At 53.9% G+C, this 16,748-nt stretch overlaps 7 protein-coding genes across 7 annotated transcripts; 4 read left to right on the top strand and 3 right to left on the bottom strand.

The window, feature by feature from the left end:
• Positions 1-1,806: 1,806 nt before the first annotated feature.
• P884DRAFT_199629 (uncharacterized protein) lies at positions 1,807-2,704 on the top strand (the record flags this gene model as incomplete). The annotated part of the gene is made up of 5 exons (XM_069438243.1): positions 1,807-2,007; positions 2,145-2,243; positions 2,379-2,431; positions 2,494-2,565; positions 2,617-2,704. 5 exons carry the CDS (start codon positions 1,807-1,809, stop codon positions 2,702-2,704), a joined length of 513 nt encoding a protein of 170 aa, XP_069297929.1.
• Positions 2,705-3,273: 569 nt separating this feature from the next.
• P884DRAFT_299607 (uncharacterized protein) lies at positions 3,274-4,584 on the bottom strand (the record flags this gene model as incomplete). Its single annotated transcript, XM_069444696.1, has 1 exon — positions 3,274-4,584. The coding sequence occupies one exon, from the start codon at positions 4,582-4,584 to the stop codon at positions 3,274-3,276; it is 1,311 nt and encodes a 436-aa protein (XP_069297928.1).
• A 1,902-nt stretch (positions 4,585-6,486) lies between these two features.
• Positions 6,487-8,574, bottom strand: P884DRAFT_243010 (major facilitator superfamily domain-containing protein). Its single transcript, XM_069440298.1, has 2 exons — positions 7,838-8,574; positions 6,487-7,640 (listed from the first exon to the last, which is right to left on the bottom strand). The coding sequence occupies exons 1-2, from the start codon at positions 8,462-8,464 to the stop codon at positions 6,645-6,647; spliced, it is 1,623 nt and encodes a 540-aa protein (XP_069297927.1). The 5' UTR covers positions 8,465-8,574; the 3' UTR covers positions 6,487-6,644.
• A 1,037-nt stretch (positions 8,575-9,611) lies between these two features.
• On the top strand, positions 9,612-10,240 carry P884DRAFT_259372 (uncharacterized protein). The gene has a single exon (XM_069441340.1). The coding sequence runs from the start codon at positions 9,658-9,660 to the stop codon at positions 10,159-10,161; it is 504 nt and encodes a 167-aa protein (XP_069297926.1). The 5' UTR covers positions 9,612-9,657; the 3' UTR covers positions 10,162-10,240.
• Positions 10,241-11,172: 932 nt separating this feature from the next.
• P884DRAFT_18555 (uncharacterized protein) lies at positions 11,173-12,338 on the bottom strand. The gene is made up of 2 exons (XM_069437352.1): positions 12,260-12,338; positions 11,173-12,198 (listed from the first exon to the last, which is right to left on the bottom strand). The coding sequence occupies exon 2, from the start codon at positions 12,184-12,186 to the stop codon at positions 11,368-11,370; it is 819 nt and encodes a 272-aa protein (XP_069297925.1). The 5' UTR covers positions 12,187-12,198; positions 12,260-12,338; the 3' UTR covers positions 11,173-11,367.
• A 1,009-nt stretch (positions 12,339-13,347) lies between these two features.
• On the top strand, positions 13,348-15,507 carry P884DRAFT_199672 (uncharacterized protein; the record flags this gene model as incomplete). Its single annotated transcript, XM_069438244.1, has 2 exons — positions 13,348-13,387; positions 13,928-15,507. The coding sequence occupies 2 exons, from the start codon at positions 13,348-13,350 to the stop codon at positions 15,505-15,507; spliced, it is 1,620 nt and encodes a 539-aa protein (XP_069297924.1).
• A 545-nt stretch (positions 15,508-16,052) lies between these two features.
• P884DRAFT_277462 (uncharacterized protein) lies at positions 16,053-16,361 on the top strand (the record flags this gene model as incomplete). Its single annotated transcript, XM_069443077.1, has 1 exon — positions 16,053-16,361. The coding sequence occupies one exon, from the start codon at positions 16,053-16,055 to the stop codon at positions 16,359-16,361; it is 309 nt and encodes a 102-aa protein (XP_069297923.1).
• Positions 16,362-16,748: the final 387 nt, after the last annotated feature.

The raw sequence follows: 16,748 nt of genomic DNA, 5'->3' as shown, positions 1-16,748 counted from the left end.
GTCATTAATATACTTCCTTAAGATGGTAAAAGACCCCTATATCTATTAGCTAGATAAAATATATCGAATAGGCAGGGAGGAAGATAATAAGAATATTAAACGAGAGATAGTATTTATAAAGTTCAAGGTTATAATATCCTATAAAGTTATCTAGGATAAGTAACTAATATATATATTCTTCTAATAGTATATATATATAGACTAAATCTTTAGGAGTAATATTGTCTAGGTTAATAAAGTATATATTAAGAGTAGAACTATAATTATAATAGTTATAACTAAACCATTCCTTAAAGCTTATACTATACTATTAGAACTTAGTATAGATAGTAAAGGAGTATTTATTAAAATAATATATCTAATCTATTATTATCTTAGAGTTATTAAATACTATATCTAACTTATAGAATTATATCTTATTATTAAGACCTTTAATATTCTAATCTTCTAATAGCTACTATTTAAAGATATAAAATATTAGAATAGTATTACTAACCGTATTTCTAATACTAATTAGGCTTATTAACTCTTAATTATAAAGATCTAGAATCTCTAACTAAGAAATTACTATAGTAAGCATTCTATATTAGTATCTAGGAAAGGGAATTAACCTTCTTCTTCTTATCCGTTTTAACTATTAAGATCTTAAACCGCCTATTTAACATTATAAGTATATATCTAATCTTATCTATATTCTAATAGCCAGATATAATAATCTTATATATTTCGATAATATCTTTAAGTTTATTAAAGAACACCTCTAGATCTTCTACCTACTACTTAACTAAGAGTTAGTTTACTTTAACTAGTTTAAAGAATATTAGCTAAAACTATAGATAATCCTACTTCTAATACGACCACTAGTACTTACTAATAGGAGGGTAAGGAGGATCATGATATACCTATAAATAGTTAATAGCATCTTTAAGAAGATCTTTAGTAATAAGAGAACTAGATTCGATAAGCTAATATATATATCCTTCGAGGGCGGAATCTTCGTCATTTCGAAGCGACTAAGGTCTTCTAATCGCGTTACTACTAATAGCTAGAAGACCAGTATCCTTTAAAGACTTCAAGTGCCGGCTAACCTAGGTCTTTCTAGTCTTGAATAGTTAAGCCGTATACCGTATACTAGGTTCGTTTCTATAGGGTAAGCGGCTAGTTCGGTGGCGCGTTCAAGCGGCAAGGAGCCATTTGGTAGCCTATATACTAGCTAGTTCCTAGATATAGTTGGTTAGAGGTATTGTATATAGGAAAGTGGTTAAATTAGGCTTATGGCAGTGGTTATGTCTTCGAATATAGGGAGTTGACTAGTAAAATTGGACATATATTTGGACGCGTACCTGTCTGGCAATATTGGCATGTCCGGGGGTTTTGGCCCCACCTGTCGGGAGACAGGTGGTAGTACTGAACTAATTAGTCAGCACTAACCACCGGGTATGTACTTAAGGGAGCTCAACCTCCCAGCCTCGTTTTCAGGGGGACAACCAAGATTGACCCCACCAAGCCCACCGACAATATCAACTTGTTTCAACACGACCACTGCCTCGCCGCTCCGGCGGTGGGAGGATTCTCCTTCGTGTGGCCACATGCAGACGGAGACATGTCTCGGAATCACATTTGAGGTCCTACTCGCGAAGCAGTTCGCATTTTCTTTGCATCTTTCACACGTGTTGACGTGTCCAGCAGAAGTGTGATGTGTGGGTGGTTTTTGGGTGTGTGTTTCTTTTGAGGAGTGATGACCCCGCGTCACTATACGGACTGCGGCAGAGCCTACTCTACTGGTTCTCGACGATCAAGCCTGTGATGGAATCGCTAGGGTTTGAGAGCCCGGAATCCGACGCTTGCCCCTTCAGGAACAACGAACCGGGCATGATCGCCGCACCCGATACCAAGCTTATTGACCGTACGCGCGATGGCCTGAAGCGCTCGTACGACCTCGAGGAACTAGGCGAGGACAAGCGATTCCTGGGCTTTGATGTCATTCGCGACCGAGAAGCCAGGAAGGTATTCATTTCCTAGGAGTCCTACGTGTCAGGGCTTTCCTCGCGAAGAAGGATATAGATGACTGTAATCCTGCCGCCACACCCTGGCCGGCCAACTTCGAACTGCCAACGATGTAGTAACCACTGATGGATCGGCAGAAGGCTTATTATATGAAGGACACGGGAGCGGTCAGCTGGGTTGCCTACGGCACCCGGCCTGACATTGCTTACACAGTTTCCCGCTTGGCCGAGGCCAACGTAGGACCATCCCAAGCCTACCTGGACCTTTTGAGGCACCTCTTGCGAAAAATTTGAAAGGCACGGCGGACCGTGGTCTCGAATTCGGGGGCCCGGATCTCACCATCGCGGACCTATTAATGCTGACCTTTGCAGAGGCCTCCTTGGCTGACCGGATGCCATCACGGCACTCGACCAGTGGCCAAGTGGTATTTGTAGCGGGGGCACCAGTCGTATGGAAAACGAAGAAGCAGACATTTGTTGCCCTCAGCACGACGGAGGCAGAGTTCGCCGACCTCGCGCCAGCCGCCCTCTCTGTATACCTATGGGTGGCCAGGATCTTGTAGGAATGCGGAGCTCCGCAGCCGAAACCGACCATCCTGTTTACTGACAGCCTGAACGCCTACCTCACTGTGATGAACCCTCTCAACAAGGCGCGCACTCGGGCTATCGACATTCAATACAAATGGGCCATTGAATAGGCGGAAAGGAAGCTCCTGGAGGCCAGGCAGGTCGACGGCATTGATATGCCCGCAGATGGCTTCACAAAACCCTTGAAGAAGGAGGCCTGCGGCGGGCGTCATTGGCGCGGTGGTGGCGATCGTGATGGTGCTGCTGCTCGAGGCGATGTTCATGGCGGTGGCTGGGCTGAGGGTGGCGAAGAAGAAGAGCCTGAGCGCCAAGGACTCGCAGGCGGATGACCGGTCGACGTCGACGAGGTAAGGGGCTGGCGTGAGGAGACACTTGGGAGGCGGGTTGTTTGTTTGAGAGTCCGGTCTTGTCCGGTTGGGAATGGTTGGCTGTAGTTGGCATGACTCTTGAATGAACGACGTTGCTCAAGGTTGAATGGTGCCCCTCCTAAGAGTGAAGCGGCTCCCGGCATGGTTTGAACCACACACTGAGCTGGGCATCGCCATGGTTGGCGCCAGGGCAAGGGTGTCATTTTGCTCAATATGACAAGGCGCGTCTCCCGGCTACGCGGGGTCAGAAGGGCCATTTTGTATTCTCTAGAGCAGCAATCACGGCTGTTGTTCTCTCGGCGCCTTGTCTGTCAGCTCTCCTCGACCAAGCGACTAAAGACCCATCCGGTATACACGGGTTCAAACATGGGCAGCTCCTTCAAGGCCTCGACGCGTTTCCTGTCCCACAGGGAAAACCCGGCGTGGGTCCAGAGGCTCAGGGTCTTGCGCTGTTGTACGGATTGCCTGTCGCTCTGCCAAGGAGGCAACCAGGAAATCGTGTGTAGGCATTCGCCAAACTGGTTGAAGTAGCGCCCACGCAGGGCGTCCAGCCAGCCGTACGGGACGAGGTCGAGTCCGTCTCCGACATAGGGCACGACTAGCCCGTCCCGCTGCCACTTGTCCCTGATGGGGTTTGCAAAGTCATGGGCCTGTGCCCCTTGCCACGCGCACTTCAAGGGGATCATCTGGTAGACGTTCACGTACTCGTCCCACAGGTGTGCGGAGCGCGCGGCCTCTCTGCCGGTGGGCAGGTCGCGGACGGCCATCTCGGCGAGGCGGCGATGGGTCTGCAGGTACTGTACGAGGTGGTGCTGGTGGGCGATCAGGTCGTCAAACTGGCGGGGGAGGATGGCTGGGGCTCCGTCGGGGGTGCGGGGAGAGTAGTGCACGAGGGCGAAACACAAGCGTGTGACGAAGAAATCGACGTGGTCGATATGCTGTAGCTCCCAGGGCTCGAGGGTGCCGAACAAGCCCAGCTGCTCGCCCTGGTGTGTGCTCGAGTTGCTGATGGCGGCCATGTCCTCGTGGCTCCAGCCCGAGTGGGGGCGCCTTGTGGCGGCCCAGGCGTTGCTCATGATCTGGCGGCGGTAGAAGGCGCGCACGAGGCGCCGGCGCTCTAGGGGCGAGAGCGGTGTTGTGGCGGGGGTGCCAGCTCCGCCGGCGAGGTCGAATAGGGCGAGGCGTGCCGTGACGTACATATCGGCGAGAAAGTTGATCTTATAGAGGGTATGGCATAGGCCCGTGAGTTCCTTGAGGCTAGGGAGGGCATCGGACCCTCGGACTGGCATGCTACTCCGGGCGTTGCCGTCGCGGAGCATCTCGCGGTAGACGAAGGCCATGAGGCGCAGCCACTCGATGTACGCGGCCTTGTCGGCGCGGGGGTCCGAGTAGGGGAACACAAGAAGGAACCTGGCATCGGCCAGCACGGGGCCCAGCTCGTTTTGCAGGACGCAGAAGAGAACGGCGCGCCTCTGGATGCTGAAGCGTCTGTACACGAAGCGGGCCGTGACGATGAAGCGGGCGAGGTCGCGGACCGTGTCCACGTCGAACAGGATCTTGTCGAACAGCTCCGACGGCAGACGGGCCAGCCCCGCCGCTGCCTGCTCTCCCGCCTGGGCCATTCCGCCGACGAAGAAAAAGGGGAAGTGGGTGGTGTCAATGAGGAAGGCGACAAAGACTTATTAAAAACAATTACCTGAAGTATCTTATAAAGAAAATAGTATAAAACCTTCTTTCTTGTTTATAAAGAGCAAGGGGAAGGAATGGCTCTCCACTTTGATCAGTCGCGGGAAGAAGTGAGGGGCAGGTGTGGTCACGTAGGACCCTAGCCAGGGTCTCGACCCGGTCAACAGCAATGCGTTAGAAAGAGGTCTATACACCCCAACTCTAAGGCTAGTATATTACAAGTAGTAAGATAGTTATAGATAGACTAACTAAACTACTAGAATAGGAGAAATATACCTACTTCTTATAGCTATTAGGGATATTAGAGAGATATATACCCTAGGCAGTTTAAACGGCATTACGGCTAAAGGGGGGGGGGGGGAGGAATTAGATAGATAACTATATACATTTATATCTAGACTACCGCTTTAGGAAGAAGATTGACGACGATGTAGCTATCTATAGGGGGGTATGGTAGACTGGCTCTACTAGGGTTCTAGCCCTACCTAGATGTAGCCACTTATATCTTCTTCCTGTAGACTAGCCCTGTTAGACTTCTTCCTTCCTTTACTATCGCTAACTTTGTTAACGGTAGCAGAGACATAAGCTTGCCTAATATATCCTTTTCTACCTACAACTACGATACGTAATGACGTTAACATCTTTATTACTTCTAATCCCTTATATTAGAAATCTAACCTCAAAAGAACGAAAGATAGTAGAAATTATAATTCTCTGTTCTTTTTATCTCTTTCCTACTCTACTTCTTCCCTTGCTCTAAATGCTGACTCTAGTCATTATTTAGTATATTAACCCTAGAGGTTAAAGATGTAGTGGCCTAAGCAGGGGGTTGCCTAGATGACAGGGGTCTGACTTACAATTATAGTAGCTCATTGCTATTAGCCTACTAGAACATATACATATGTCAGAACCGTCAATCGGAGTTGTTTATTAAGACCTTTATAGAAACATTGTTACCACTACCTAAGGAGCTGTTAATGCTGTCGCTATTGCGAGCGTCATTGCTAATGAAGAAGTCGTTTTCTATACTAGATATTATACTAGATCAAAAGGAGTTATAGTTCATCAAGAAGTTACCAAGGTTGTTATCGATTTAGAAGGGTGTTGTCGTCGGTCAGGAAGACGTCGTCTAAGGAGAGGTCGTTAACAATTCTAGAGACACCGTTAATATAGCAACATTAATAAAGATGTCATTGCCAAATAGGGAGATGTCGTTGAAGAGGTTATTGTTAATAGAAACGCTGTTCATTTTATTCCGACCCACCTGTCGAAGCGCTTTACTATTCTCTGTCCAATAATCGATTAATTACATGCTCCAAAAGACGACGAAGCTCGTGAGGTTATGTTCAAAGCGTTTCGTTGTCCGTAAAGAAGCGATATATTTTCATATTCTTCCGGTTGGTCATATTATCCCAGAAGAGTGCCCAACTTCTCTAGGACTGTTTAGGCATGTCGTCTAATCTGGGTCGCCATCACGTTACATAGCGACACGTCGCCCAGAGAGTTCGGTTCACTCCTAAGTTGAGGCTGGCGGCCATTGAGTGACATTGCTCGAGGCCGTCAACGACTGCCCAACCTTCCCTCCCCTTGTTCCGCCCCTGGCCAGCTGATTCGCGGTTCTATGGTCCGTCTTTGTCGTCCGATCCAGATTGTCTCCCCTTCTGCTGTTCCAGCCATGGTCGAGCCTGTAGAGCAGGCTACGGGTGTTATCAAAGGGAGCGATGATCGCGATAGCACGGGGCCAGTTGCCGAACTTGTTTGCTTCTTGGCTCGACTTGTGGATACGGGGACATTAAGTATAATAGCTAACTAAACAAACGATGTTTAAGCCGGCAACTGTAGTAAGGACTGTTCGTTACGATGTTTGTATAATAGACGTACTTGATATCGACAACTCATATCTAGCGAAAACCTTAGTCGTAGCAGAAGCCGAGGCCAACTCGGTGGTTTGCCTTAACAACGCTAACATGGTCCGACTGTCTGGTTCGGTTCCGCCTCATGCAATCCACCTCCACCCTTTTCCCTTCGCATCTGCCCACCGGACCCCAACACAGCACAAGGTCGCGGCCGTCAGCAGCGCCCCGTCCCAGCAGGCAACACTGGTATACGCCCGCGCTCCCTCGGCTGCGCTCCCCAGCAGCTGCCCGCCCACCGGGCTCCCGAACAAAGTCCCCAGCCCCCTCACGAAGAGGATAGAGGCATTGACGGCCGCGTAGTGTCTGATCCCGAAAACATCCGCCACCAGCGCCGGGAAGAGCGCATAGTACCCGCCGACGGAGAAGCTGTAGAGCGCGACGAAGGCGAGCCAGAGCGACCAGGCCGATGACGACGACGACGACGACGACAACGCGCCGGCCCCCCATTCCCCCACCGCCAGCAGCGCGCTGGTCAGCCAGAAGGCGTACACGCTCCCGGCGGCCAGCAGCAGCGTCAGCACCAGCGCGTTCTGCCGCCCGAGCCGGTCGCCCGCGTAGCCCGCCAGCACCCGCGACGCCGCGTTGACCGCGCTGCTCGCCGCCAGCAGCGTCGCGCCCATGGTCGACGCGCCCTCCTCGCCGCCGCCGCCGCCACCACCACCCAGCCCCAGCGCCGCCGTGTACGAGGGGATGAAGGCGATGGGCAGCTGCGCGCCCGCCGCCTGCAGGAACGCCGCCGCCGCCGAGAGCAGGAAGGTCGGTCGCGACGCGAGCGCCCGCGACACGTGCGTGCCGAACCCCCGCTGCTGCTGCTGCTGCTGCCCCTCCTCCTCCTCCTCCTCCTCCTCCTCCTCCCTTCTCTCGGGGGATTCCGACAATCGGTGACCGGGAGTGGAGACTGCCGCAGTGCGCCCTGCCGCGAACCGGCTCCGCGGAACCGTCCAGGCGATGGGTAGCCCCGCGAGGAGGTTGAAGAGGGCGTAGAGCCGGAGAGTCCAGCGGCCACCAATAGAGCTAAGGAGCGCTCGAATGACGGGCGAGAGGACGAGGCCGCCCGCGCCTCCGCCGGCTAGGATCTGGAAACGCGCCTAAGGGTCAGTAATAATAGCTGGAGCAGCAACACCGGAAAGGGGACATCTTGGGAGGTAAACGAAGAGAGTGCATTAATTATTTTCAAAGATTCTGCAGTAGATTGTCGATGCGGCATACAGGGCCCGGACGGAGACCCCGGGTTGGTTTTGGGGTTCCGGGGGGGGGGGGGGGGAGAACTAACAAAACCAAGAGCGGTGGCCCGGTGGTTGGTAAAGTACTCGGGCGCCGGAGCCAAGAGCGGAAAGTACAAGAGCGACATGCCCATGCCGGCCAGAAAGCCCTGTGTGAGAAGGAGCTGCCATACGGAGCGGCTGAGGGATGCCAGCACGAACCCGGCAGAGGTGACGAGCACTCCCGACACGGTGATGACGCGCGGGGTCAGCAGGCGCAGCACCCTGCGGCGGCGGAGCCGAGTCGAGCACGTGGCGGAAGCCCACCTCCCGTGCTCGAGCCGGGCGATCACGGGATTCACCACGATGCCGCCGGCCCAGGTCAGCCCGTAGCACAGCGTGCCTACGAAGGCGAGCAGCGCCGTCGGCGGCGGCGAGGCCTGCGAAGCCGGCGAGGGGATCAGGACGTCTTGGCTGGGCGAGAGGTAGTACTGCTGAAAGACGCCGAAAGATTGGTTGTATCCGATCGTGAGCGCGGTGGTCATGAACGCCGAGAAGAGCACCGCCGCTTGCTTCTTGCGGGATATCGGCGGCAAGGCCGGGGCCGGGGCCGGTGACGGGGCCGGGGCCGGGGCCGGTGGCCCGGATCCGCCCGGCCGCGTTGCAAGCAGGATTGAATCGTGGGATGATGTCGCCATTGAACGTTATGTACTAATGAGAGAAGGAGGGGACGGGGTTGTTAAGGATCGAGTCGGAAGTTTAACCAAGGTGATACCAAAGGAAAGCGAGAGAGCATAATTAATAACTAATTAATGCTAACATGGGTTTACGTGACGTTGCATCCTCGATTGCCCCTCAAGTTCCCTGCTGACGTTTGTTTGGCTGGGCATCTGGGGCAAGCCCTGGAGTAAATAAACCCTCGGGTTTAAGGCGGCCCGAGTTCAACCCACTGCCCTGGAGTGACGGGAATCAAGGCTTTTGTCGTCGATGCCCATTAGTCCCAAACCAACCGTAGAACGCGAGGACAAGGCTCCGGCTGATGATGGTCATCCGGATCGATCGGATAACGAAACAAGTGTTGAATTTGCTCCAGTGTTTGGAACTATAACTACTTTGAATACTGCGGTTTCTTATGGGTATCGTGGATAGAGAGCCAGAGCCCTTTTTTGGCTACTGCCCTGTTGATGGCAAATTATACCCCTGCGCTTTCTTGGCTTGTCGCCGATTTGGTGTCTGGAGTTTGACCAGAACATGAAAGCAGCCAGCTCTGCTCAGGGTGGTCTTCTGTCATTGCGGCCAGGAGTCGGTTTCGCCAAGCCGTTGATTGGCCGCAATAGGGAACTGACAAACTCTCCAGGACGTGTTGTCCCCATTGGCCATAATGGATGGACACCGCAGCTCAAGCCTCACCGTGCCAGTCTGGTGCGTGGGCGCCAAGCCGACATGCAGGAATGACATTATGCGAGGCGGAACACAATCAGAGGGAGTCGATACGGCAGAAGACTGCGCCGTACGCTGTTGGCGCTTTGGGCCCGAGAAGAGGCTTGAGAAATGTGTAATTATAAAAGGGGACAACAGCTTCTGTCTCTTCTGACCGAAGCGTCACTCACCCAGGCACAAGCTCCCTGAGCTTCTTGATCAAATCGAGTCTCTCAAGCACCTCAGATCAGACACTAAGCATTACTCCTTCGAATCCCACACCATGGCACTACTACCACCCGTCAAGCTCCTCCGCCCCAACGCGCTCCAGATCGACGCCGATACACCGTGTGTCCTCGAGGTCAACATCCCCATCACGCTCCCCCACCGGCTCGACCCGTCGCTCCCTGCGCCGCCGTACCATAACCGGGACGGCGGCCTGCCAGCCGAAGATTTCCGCGACTTCAACGCGATGCCACTTGCACGGGCACTCCTGGCCCAGGTCGTGTCGCGCATGTTTGGCTCCGAGTACACCGGCGCCATCGTGGATGTCGATGCGCGCCGTGCAACCGCACCCGACTCAGACCACGGGCCTTCGCCCTTTGATTTCCTGCTCGTGGTGTCATGGGAATGCGATGCCGTCACCGACAAGAGAAGCTTTGACTTCCCGGCCGGGCGCTGGACGGACATGTACGGCAAGGAGGGCCACGGCACCATCCATGCCTTCATGGAAGTACCCGACCTTGATTGGATCGAGGTTTATCATGCCTTCAAGTATTACCTTGTTCGTGGGCCCTGGGAGCCGGGGACGCTAGAAGAGATGAATCCCAGGGTGCTCCGGTTTGATGTGGTGGTGGAGGGGAGCGGTGGCTCGGAGGTCGAAATTGTGTTTGAAGTTCGGGAGTACACGGAGGTCATGAGAACCCGCTGTGTCAATAACATGGTTGTCATTGCACTGAGGGCTGCACTTTCCTAGTCATTGGCCTTCAAGGTCCGGTTAATTTTGGGGATTTGAGAAGAGGAGGGTTTACTTAGGATTCGACGTTTTGATAGCGAATGATTTCACTCCGGTTCAATCCCGCTCTTGGTGCACTACCAGTGCCCTCAAATTCTATCCCATCATTCTACCACGCTCTGAAAAAACGAGCGGCAGAAGAGCAACGACCAGCGCTCGCTCGTTCTTTACATCGTACATGCAATAACCTCACGCCATCCACACCATGCTCCCTAGGTATCAGAAGCGATAGAGCTTCTAAAGCACTAGCCACGCGTTTGCCACAACGCGTAAGGCACTCTAAACGTATTGACTGTCTCTTTTGTCTATAAATATCACTCGTTTTGTCTCCTTTGTAGATAGTTCAACAAGGCACTTTTTCTTTCTTTAAGCCACCTACTGCGAAAGCTCTCTTCAAAGCTTACCAGAGCTCACCACTACGTTCGGCAGCGAGGCTGCGAGATTGGGGGGTTTGATGGTTGCGTCGATGCAACAGGCTGCAAGCAGTAAGGACCTCGCGTGAATGTCGACCTCATCCCGCACACCCCTTTGCACAGCAGCGTGGTTCCAGGACCCTAGCCTGCCCCGTTTTCTTGAAGAGCTGTGCTGGCCATGTAGCGCGGTAGGGCTGCGTAGTTCGAGTGCCAACCCTAGACGAGAGGCATCTAACTCCTGTGCTTGCACTTTGCTCGGTGGATAAATACCCCGTGTTCATCCCAGTCACTCCATGCCGACCAGGCAAATTCTCATCGCGATAAAGCTCATTCAGTTCACCCGATACAGTCTCATCAGTAGCCATATTCTCCCTCCACAATGCAAGCCGAGACCCAGGAACTTGTGAACAGCTGCATCTTCAAGACGGAGAAGGACAGCGGTCGCAGGGTCAAGATCAGTGACTGCGTATCCACCACATGCATCAATTCTGGTTCCTACTTCAAGCCAAGTAATGGGTGAGTTCATAAGCTGCTCCGACCTCCACAGAAGCGCGCTAATACAGGTCGCAGGTCCACCAGCAAATAGACGCCGTGCAACGTACACAGAGGCAAAGCCCTCAACATCGGGGTTCAGCAACGGCGTCTCTATGCAGCGCAGAGAGGGAAGGTGGATCAAGCAGGGTGGAAGATTAGCAAATATTAAAACCATGTCTCTTACTGAATTCGTCCCCTTGACCCCCACCTGTTTAAAGTGTTATTCAACAAACTGGAATGGCTTGGAATTGTCGCCTAACCATATTCGAATTTCCTCCAGTGCGTCGAGGTCATTTTGCGGAAGAGCGGTTTCGACTTGCTCATCGTACCACTCGTAAGTGCGACCAACACCTTCCAGACTCTCCCCTGCCGGTCTACAAGAGCCGAAAGCAATGATAACCGCCTCGTCGCCGTCCAACATTATGTTACTTGGGTTGATATCGTTGTGAACCAAACCCAAGGCATGAAGATGCTTGATACCGCTCTCGATTCCGGCCAGCAGACTGCTGTAGTCCTTTTCATAAGACCGCGCGGGTTGACTTCTTGCATTAGGGTACGCTGGTATCCCACAAAGCAAAGACCAGTTATTCTCCCATCGGAAACCTGGCAGCCGAGGTATGTGGCAATGTTGGGGTGCGGATGCAGCTTCAGAAACTCGCAGACTGCAGCTTCGAAGAGAACGGACTCTGCGATCTGATTCGGCTGGGACCCTAGGCGAATTCGATCGTAGGATATCAGCCGAGGCTTTTTGATGTGACAATTTCGTGGCAGGGGCTCGGGTGCAACGTGTAAAACCGGGCGGGAATAAAGGGCTGTAGGCGGAGACTGGGATGAGGACATCATTGTTGAGATGTTCGACTTTGACCTCCGAGGGCGACGAGTAGCGAGCTTTCGAAACTGCGTGGTGCAAGTCGCCGCCAGCTTTGTACACGAGGAGAGTACCTGTGAATTCGAAAGATCCGTCGACTTCTTCGAAGGCTTCGTTCATCTCGAGCACGTCTATATGCTCACTCGGCGATTGCGGCCGCGAGGACGGCATCGTTTTTTGCTTCTATTCGCAGTTAATATCTTCAAATTATACAGGCGGATGTCTGTGCAATGATGCCGCCTACCGTTTGGAGCTATGGGGGCGAAGTGCAGGCGTTGAAGGATGCTGCGGCTACGGAGGCGAAAGAGGGATTGAACAATGGACGAGTGCGACCAAGGGACGGGAGCCATCCTGGGTCTTCGGCATTCCGAGACGTAGACAAACATATCCCAAGATTTTGCTAAAGTCATGCAGTCATTCTGGCATGCCTGCTTGATTAGTGGTTGCACAAAAAAATCCATCGAAACACACACGTCCAGCATTCCGAGCGATTTTCAGTGTATACGGAACAACATCAGAAGCGTGCCGCTGGTTGCAGTCAGGCCCGGCCTTTTTTGCAGCCCGGAATTCGAATCTTCCACACAAACGCCGCCGCTTGCGCCGCACCATGGTGAGTTCTCCGGCCCGAGTCTGGACTAACTAATTAACCGCCAAGAATAACTATAGGATGCGCTCAGCCCAACCAAACGCCTGGACCACGTTCCTGGCATCACAGCCGCACGCTGACCGATGCCAAGACGGATACCCCTCTCGCCTTGTATGCAGGTGACGGACGGCATGTGTACACACTGTTACTGTGAAATATTATTGTTGGTTGTTGGGGCGAACTGAAACAGCGAACAATATTCTCCGCACTCCGCAGTTCCTGTGGCGGCGACGAGGGTTCTTACGCAGGATGGCTTCGATTGAGAGGTGGGGTGAATGACCTTCAGCAAAGGTGGGTAGTGATAGTCTACGAGCCGATGGCGCTCGAGGATTTACACTACGGTACACTAGGCAGGAAAGACAGGGGGTCACCCGGGCCAGGCCATCCTACAAGGAAGAGGTTCAGGAGGTATTATAATATGGGCCAGTGCAGCGCTGAACTACCGCATTGCCCGAGATGGACATGTATCAACGAAAACCATGTAAGCTGATCTCGAGATTTCGGCAGTTTGGCGTTGTGGAACGTGATTGCTGCTATGATCTACTGATGTGCGCTCGAAACGTATGGGTATCATAGTACAATCGTCGGGCTGTTGGCTGTGGGAAACGCGAGGTCCATTCCAGGTGCGGGGGAGGGCCATCGGCGTTGGCGGTGGGGTTCCGTGGATCTCGGAGGAGGAAGAAAGAATGGGTGATTTGGACGAGTGGGTTGTGCTGTTTTTGGTGTGTGGAGAGCCATGATACGCTGTGCCACAGACCTCTCTTCCTCCAGGCTTCCCGAGTTTGCAGGCACCAACGAGACGAACAGGCAGTCCCGGGGCCGTGTTTCTTCTCTTGCTGGTTTAGTCGGCCCGTGCGATCCTACGCAGCTTGGCAGGACGCAATGCAGAGATCCGCCTTGCATCCGCCCCCGAACTGCAGGAATCTTTCCGGCTGTTATCCTCAGGTTATACGTGATGCTTTGCCTCCCTTCCCACGAAAGGGGGGAGCGCAATCTCTACTGCGGTGTAATGCGAGGCAGAATAGACTTTTGAGATCCCACGGCTGTGTACTCTTCGAAGTGTGAAGACCTTAAAAGAGTCCCTCCCGGGGCCCCTTCTGCTCCGTGGAACCATGCGGCATCTTGATAGTTTCTCCCTCTTTCTTGCCGGTCCCTCAACTGGCTGACCGGGGGGGGGGGGGCTTTTGTCGGTTGACGCCACCTTGAACTCGATGTCAGCTCCAACAGCAGTTCACGGCGGCACCACGCCGCTTGCTGCGCTGACAGCCGTATTTACGCCCCCCTGTCCCACTTCCTGGCTCCTGACGACCACCTGGTCGTTTTCTCAGTATTCGCCCTTTCCAACAACGGGCTCGGCATGGTGCAACCTGCCTCCGTGGAGGACCAACATCGCAAATGCTGGCTTCCATTACTACTCGCCCGCCATCTGTCCCCGAGGCTTTGTTGTTGGTCCCAGCTGTGGCATCACCAAAGAACGGACAGACGAAGGCTTCCCCGCCATCGCGACGGGAGAGACAGCCGTGTACTGCGTGCCCAGCGGTTTGACCTGCACCACCGAGCTTACCGATTATCGTAGTGGTGTCCGGGGATTTGCGCGTGACGCCACTGCACTCAGAGCGCTCTTCACCTTTGGACCAGCCATACAGATTCGATGGGTGGCGGCAGACCTGACCAAACTCGAGACACATCCACTCACGCCGGGCCTACGACTTGCAGCAACCGGTTCCCAGGAGACGACACGAGGCCCCGTGATGGGGCCTACTATTACCATAGACCCAGCCACCTTGACGACCGGCGAACCAGGTAGGCAACCGGCACCGGACCAGGGAGACACCGACACGGTCCTGTACACGGATGCGAACCCGAGCAGCCCGGTGTCTCTCACACTAATATATGACGACCCGGAACCGACGAGCAGCCTCGGACCAGCAAGCAGTGCTGCGAGCGGCTCGGGCGGAGGAGGACTCGGGTCGTTGGACCGGCCAACGAGCATCGTCGTCATTGTCCTGGTCACGGTTATCGCAGGCATTGCTCTCTGGATAGGTGCATTCCTTCTGGTTCGGCAGCAGAGAAAAAAGGCTGCTCGGCGCAAAGGTTCGCGCTCGACCAGGGAGGGAGGAGATGATGAGACCTGCCTGGAGAACGGGCGTCGACAAAGGGGACCCGCGGGACCTGCGGGAAGCGCGAAACACGCGAGGAAGCCTTCGGGGGCGACAAAGTCAATAGGGAGTCCTGTGTCCGAGCTGGATGCTACCGGGACGCCGGCGATCGGCAGCACACCGAACCCGGCCGAGCTCGAAGGCGACCTGCTCATCCAGCCGGCCGAAAGAACGACGTGGGTGCACCAGAGGCTGTGGCTCAAGAGCCCAGCGCTGCTGCAGCCGCCGCAATCCTCGCCGCGGTCTCTGCTGTCCACCCGGTCGACGCGTCGGACAATTCGAGAGTCGTTTGGCGAGAAGGTCAACGACCCAGCCGCAGCATTGGGGAGGCTCAAGATACCAAACCCGCTCGCCATCGGGCGGTCGTCGCCGACCTCGGCAAGCCCGAGCACCCGCAGCTTCTGGAGGATGCCGCGCAGCCTGAAAACCACCACTACCACCACCACCACCACCACCACCACCACCACCCCGCCAGCGGGAACGACTGCAGCGGGAACGACTGCAGCGGGAACGACTGCAGCGGGAACGACTGCAGCGGCGAGACGGAGTGCTCAATTGCCCAAGCCATCACCAAGGTCGGCGCACAGCGTCAGCGTCAGGGTGTCGAGAGCCAGCACGCCGGGCCGAGGAAAACCGGGGTGGCGGGAGGACGGGCCTAGCAGCACTCAGAGCGATGCAACATTGTGACACGAGCACGTTTGAAGATGATGGATGTGGTGTGGGAATGAAATGGCCGGAGAAGCGACGACGATCAAAGTGCTTCTTCGCAGCGAAGGAACCACTGCAAGAAGTCTTGGCGCCGGTAGGATAAGCCGCGATAAGGCGTTGCCCCTCCATCCGAACCCCGTGAACCCCGCCGACGACATCACAGCTCGCTCATGCACCATATCGTCGACGACGGGCTCCCCGGGGGTTTGGGGGAGGGGAGGCAGTTCGCATTCCTTCTTCTCTATAACACGGTTTCTTCCTCGCCCTGGAGAATTTGGAGAAAATCAGGCAGCTTTCCTCCTTCCTCGATAGGTACCTCGCATACCTCACTTTTTTTTTGTCAGAAAAGGAAGGACCCTTATTTGCCAGCACTGCTCGCCAATCTCATTCTCATTCCTCATTTGTACAACCATTCCACCCTTTCATAGGTTAACTCAGAGAGGCACCCAACCCGCATCTCGTTCGGCGCTACCTAGGTACCTACCTACCTCATAACTCGCGTTTCTCTATACTCCTACAACACAATGTCGACAAATACCACCACTTCTTCCAACCCAGGCGACACCGTCGCGGACCTCGCCTCCTCCCTGATGAAGCAGCCCCCCCGCCACGGTACCACCGCCGGCGGCGGCGCCACAGAGAGCAGCAGCAGCAGCAGCAGCAGAAGCGACGCCCTGGCCCGCGGCATGTCCCACACCGGCTCCTGGGAGCCCGTTCTCGACCGTCGCCAGAGCTGGGACGCCCAGGAGTACAAGCACGACCTGCTCAAGCGCCAGTACATGGACGGAGAGGGAACGGCGCCGGGCAATATGGGCGGGTTCAGCGAAGCTTAGCTGACTGCATCCTAATATTAACCGGGATGGGGAGAAAAGGGGGGGGGGGGAGAGAGAAAGGGGGCTTCCACTCAGTTCTGGCTGATGTGCTCTTTTTTTTTGTCCATTTTTTACTTGCCATTTTTTTCCTTCTTACTTTTACTTTCTTCTTTCTTATTGCTGTATTACTCATTCATGGATTTGATCTCGCCATTTTGACATCATGTATGGATGTACACTGAGACTGGGGGACTACAACTTGTTTCTTGTGGATCGTACTAGGGTGGTCTCACTCTGCCCACTCGCCACCCTTTTCACACCGCGTTTCAACGCCGTTGACGACACGACGAGACAAACAATGTTTCATTTGTCACAAGCTATAACTTGGGAGCACGCGTCTAGCTTGGT

The sequence above is a fragment of the Thermothelomyces heterothallicus genome (assembly GCF_042370625.1).
Source record: "Thermothelomyces heterothallicus CBS 202.75 unplaced genomic scaffold P884_scaffold_10, whole genome shotgun sequence".
Classification (NCBI taxonomy): domain Eukaryota; kingdom Fungi; phylum Ascomycota; class Sordariomycetes; order Sordariales; family Chaetomiaceae; genus Thermothelomyces; species Thermothelomyces heterothallicus.
This window is presented reverse-complemented; position numbering and strand designations above follow the sequence as displayed.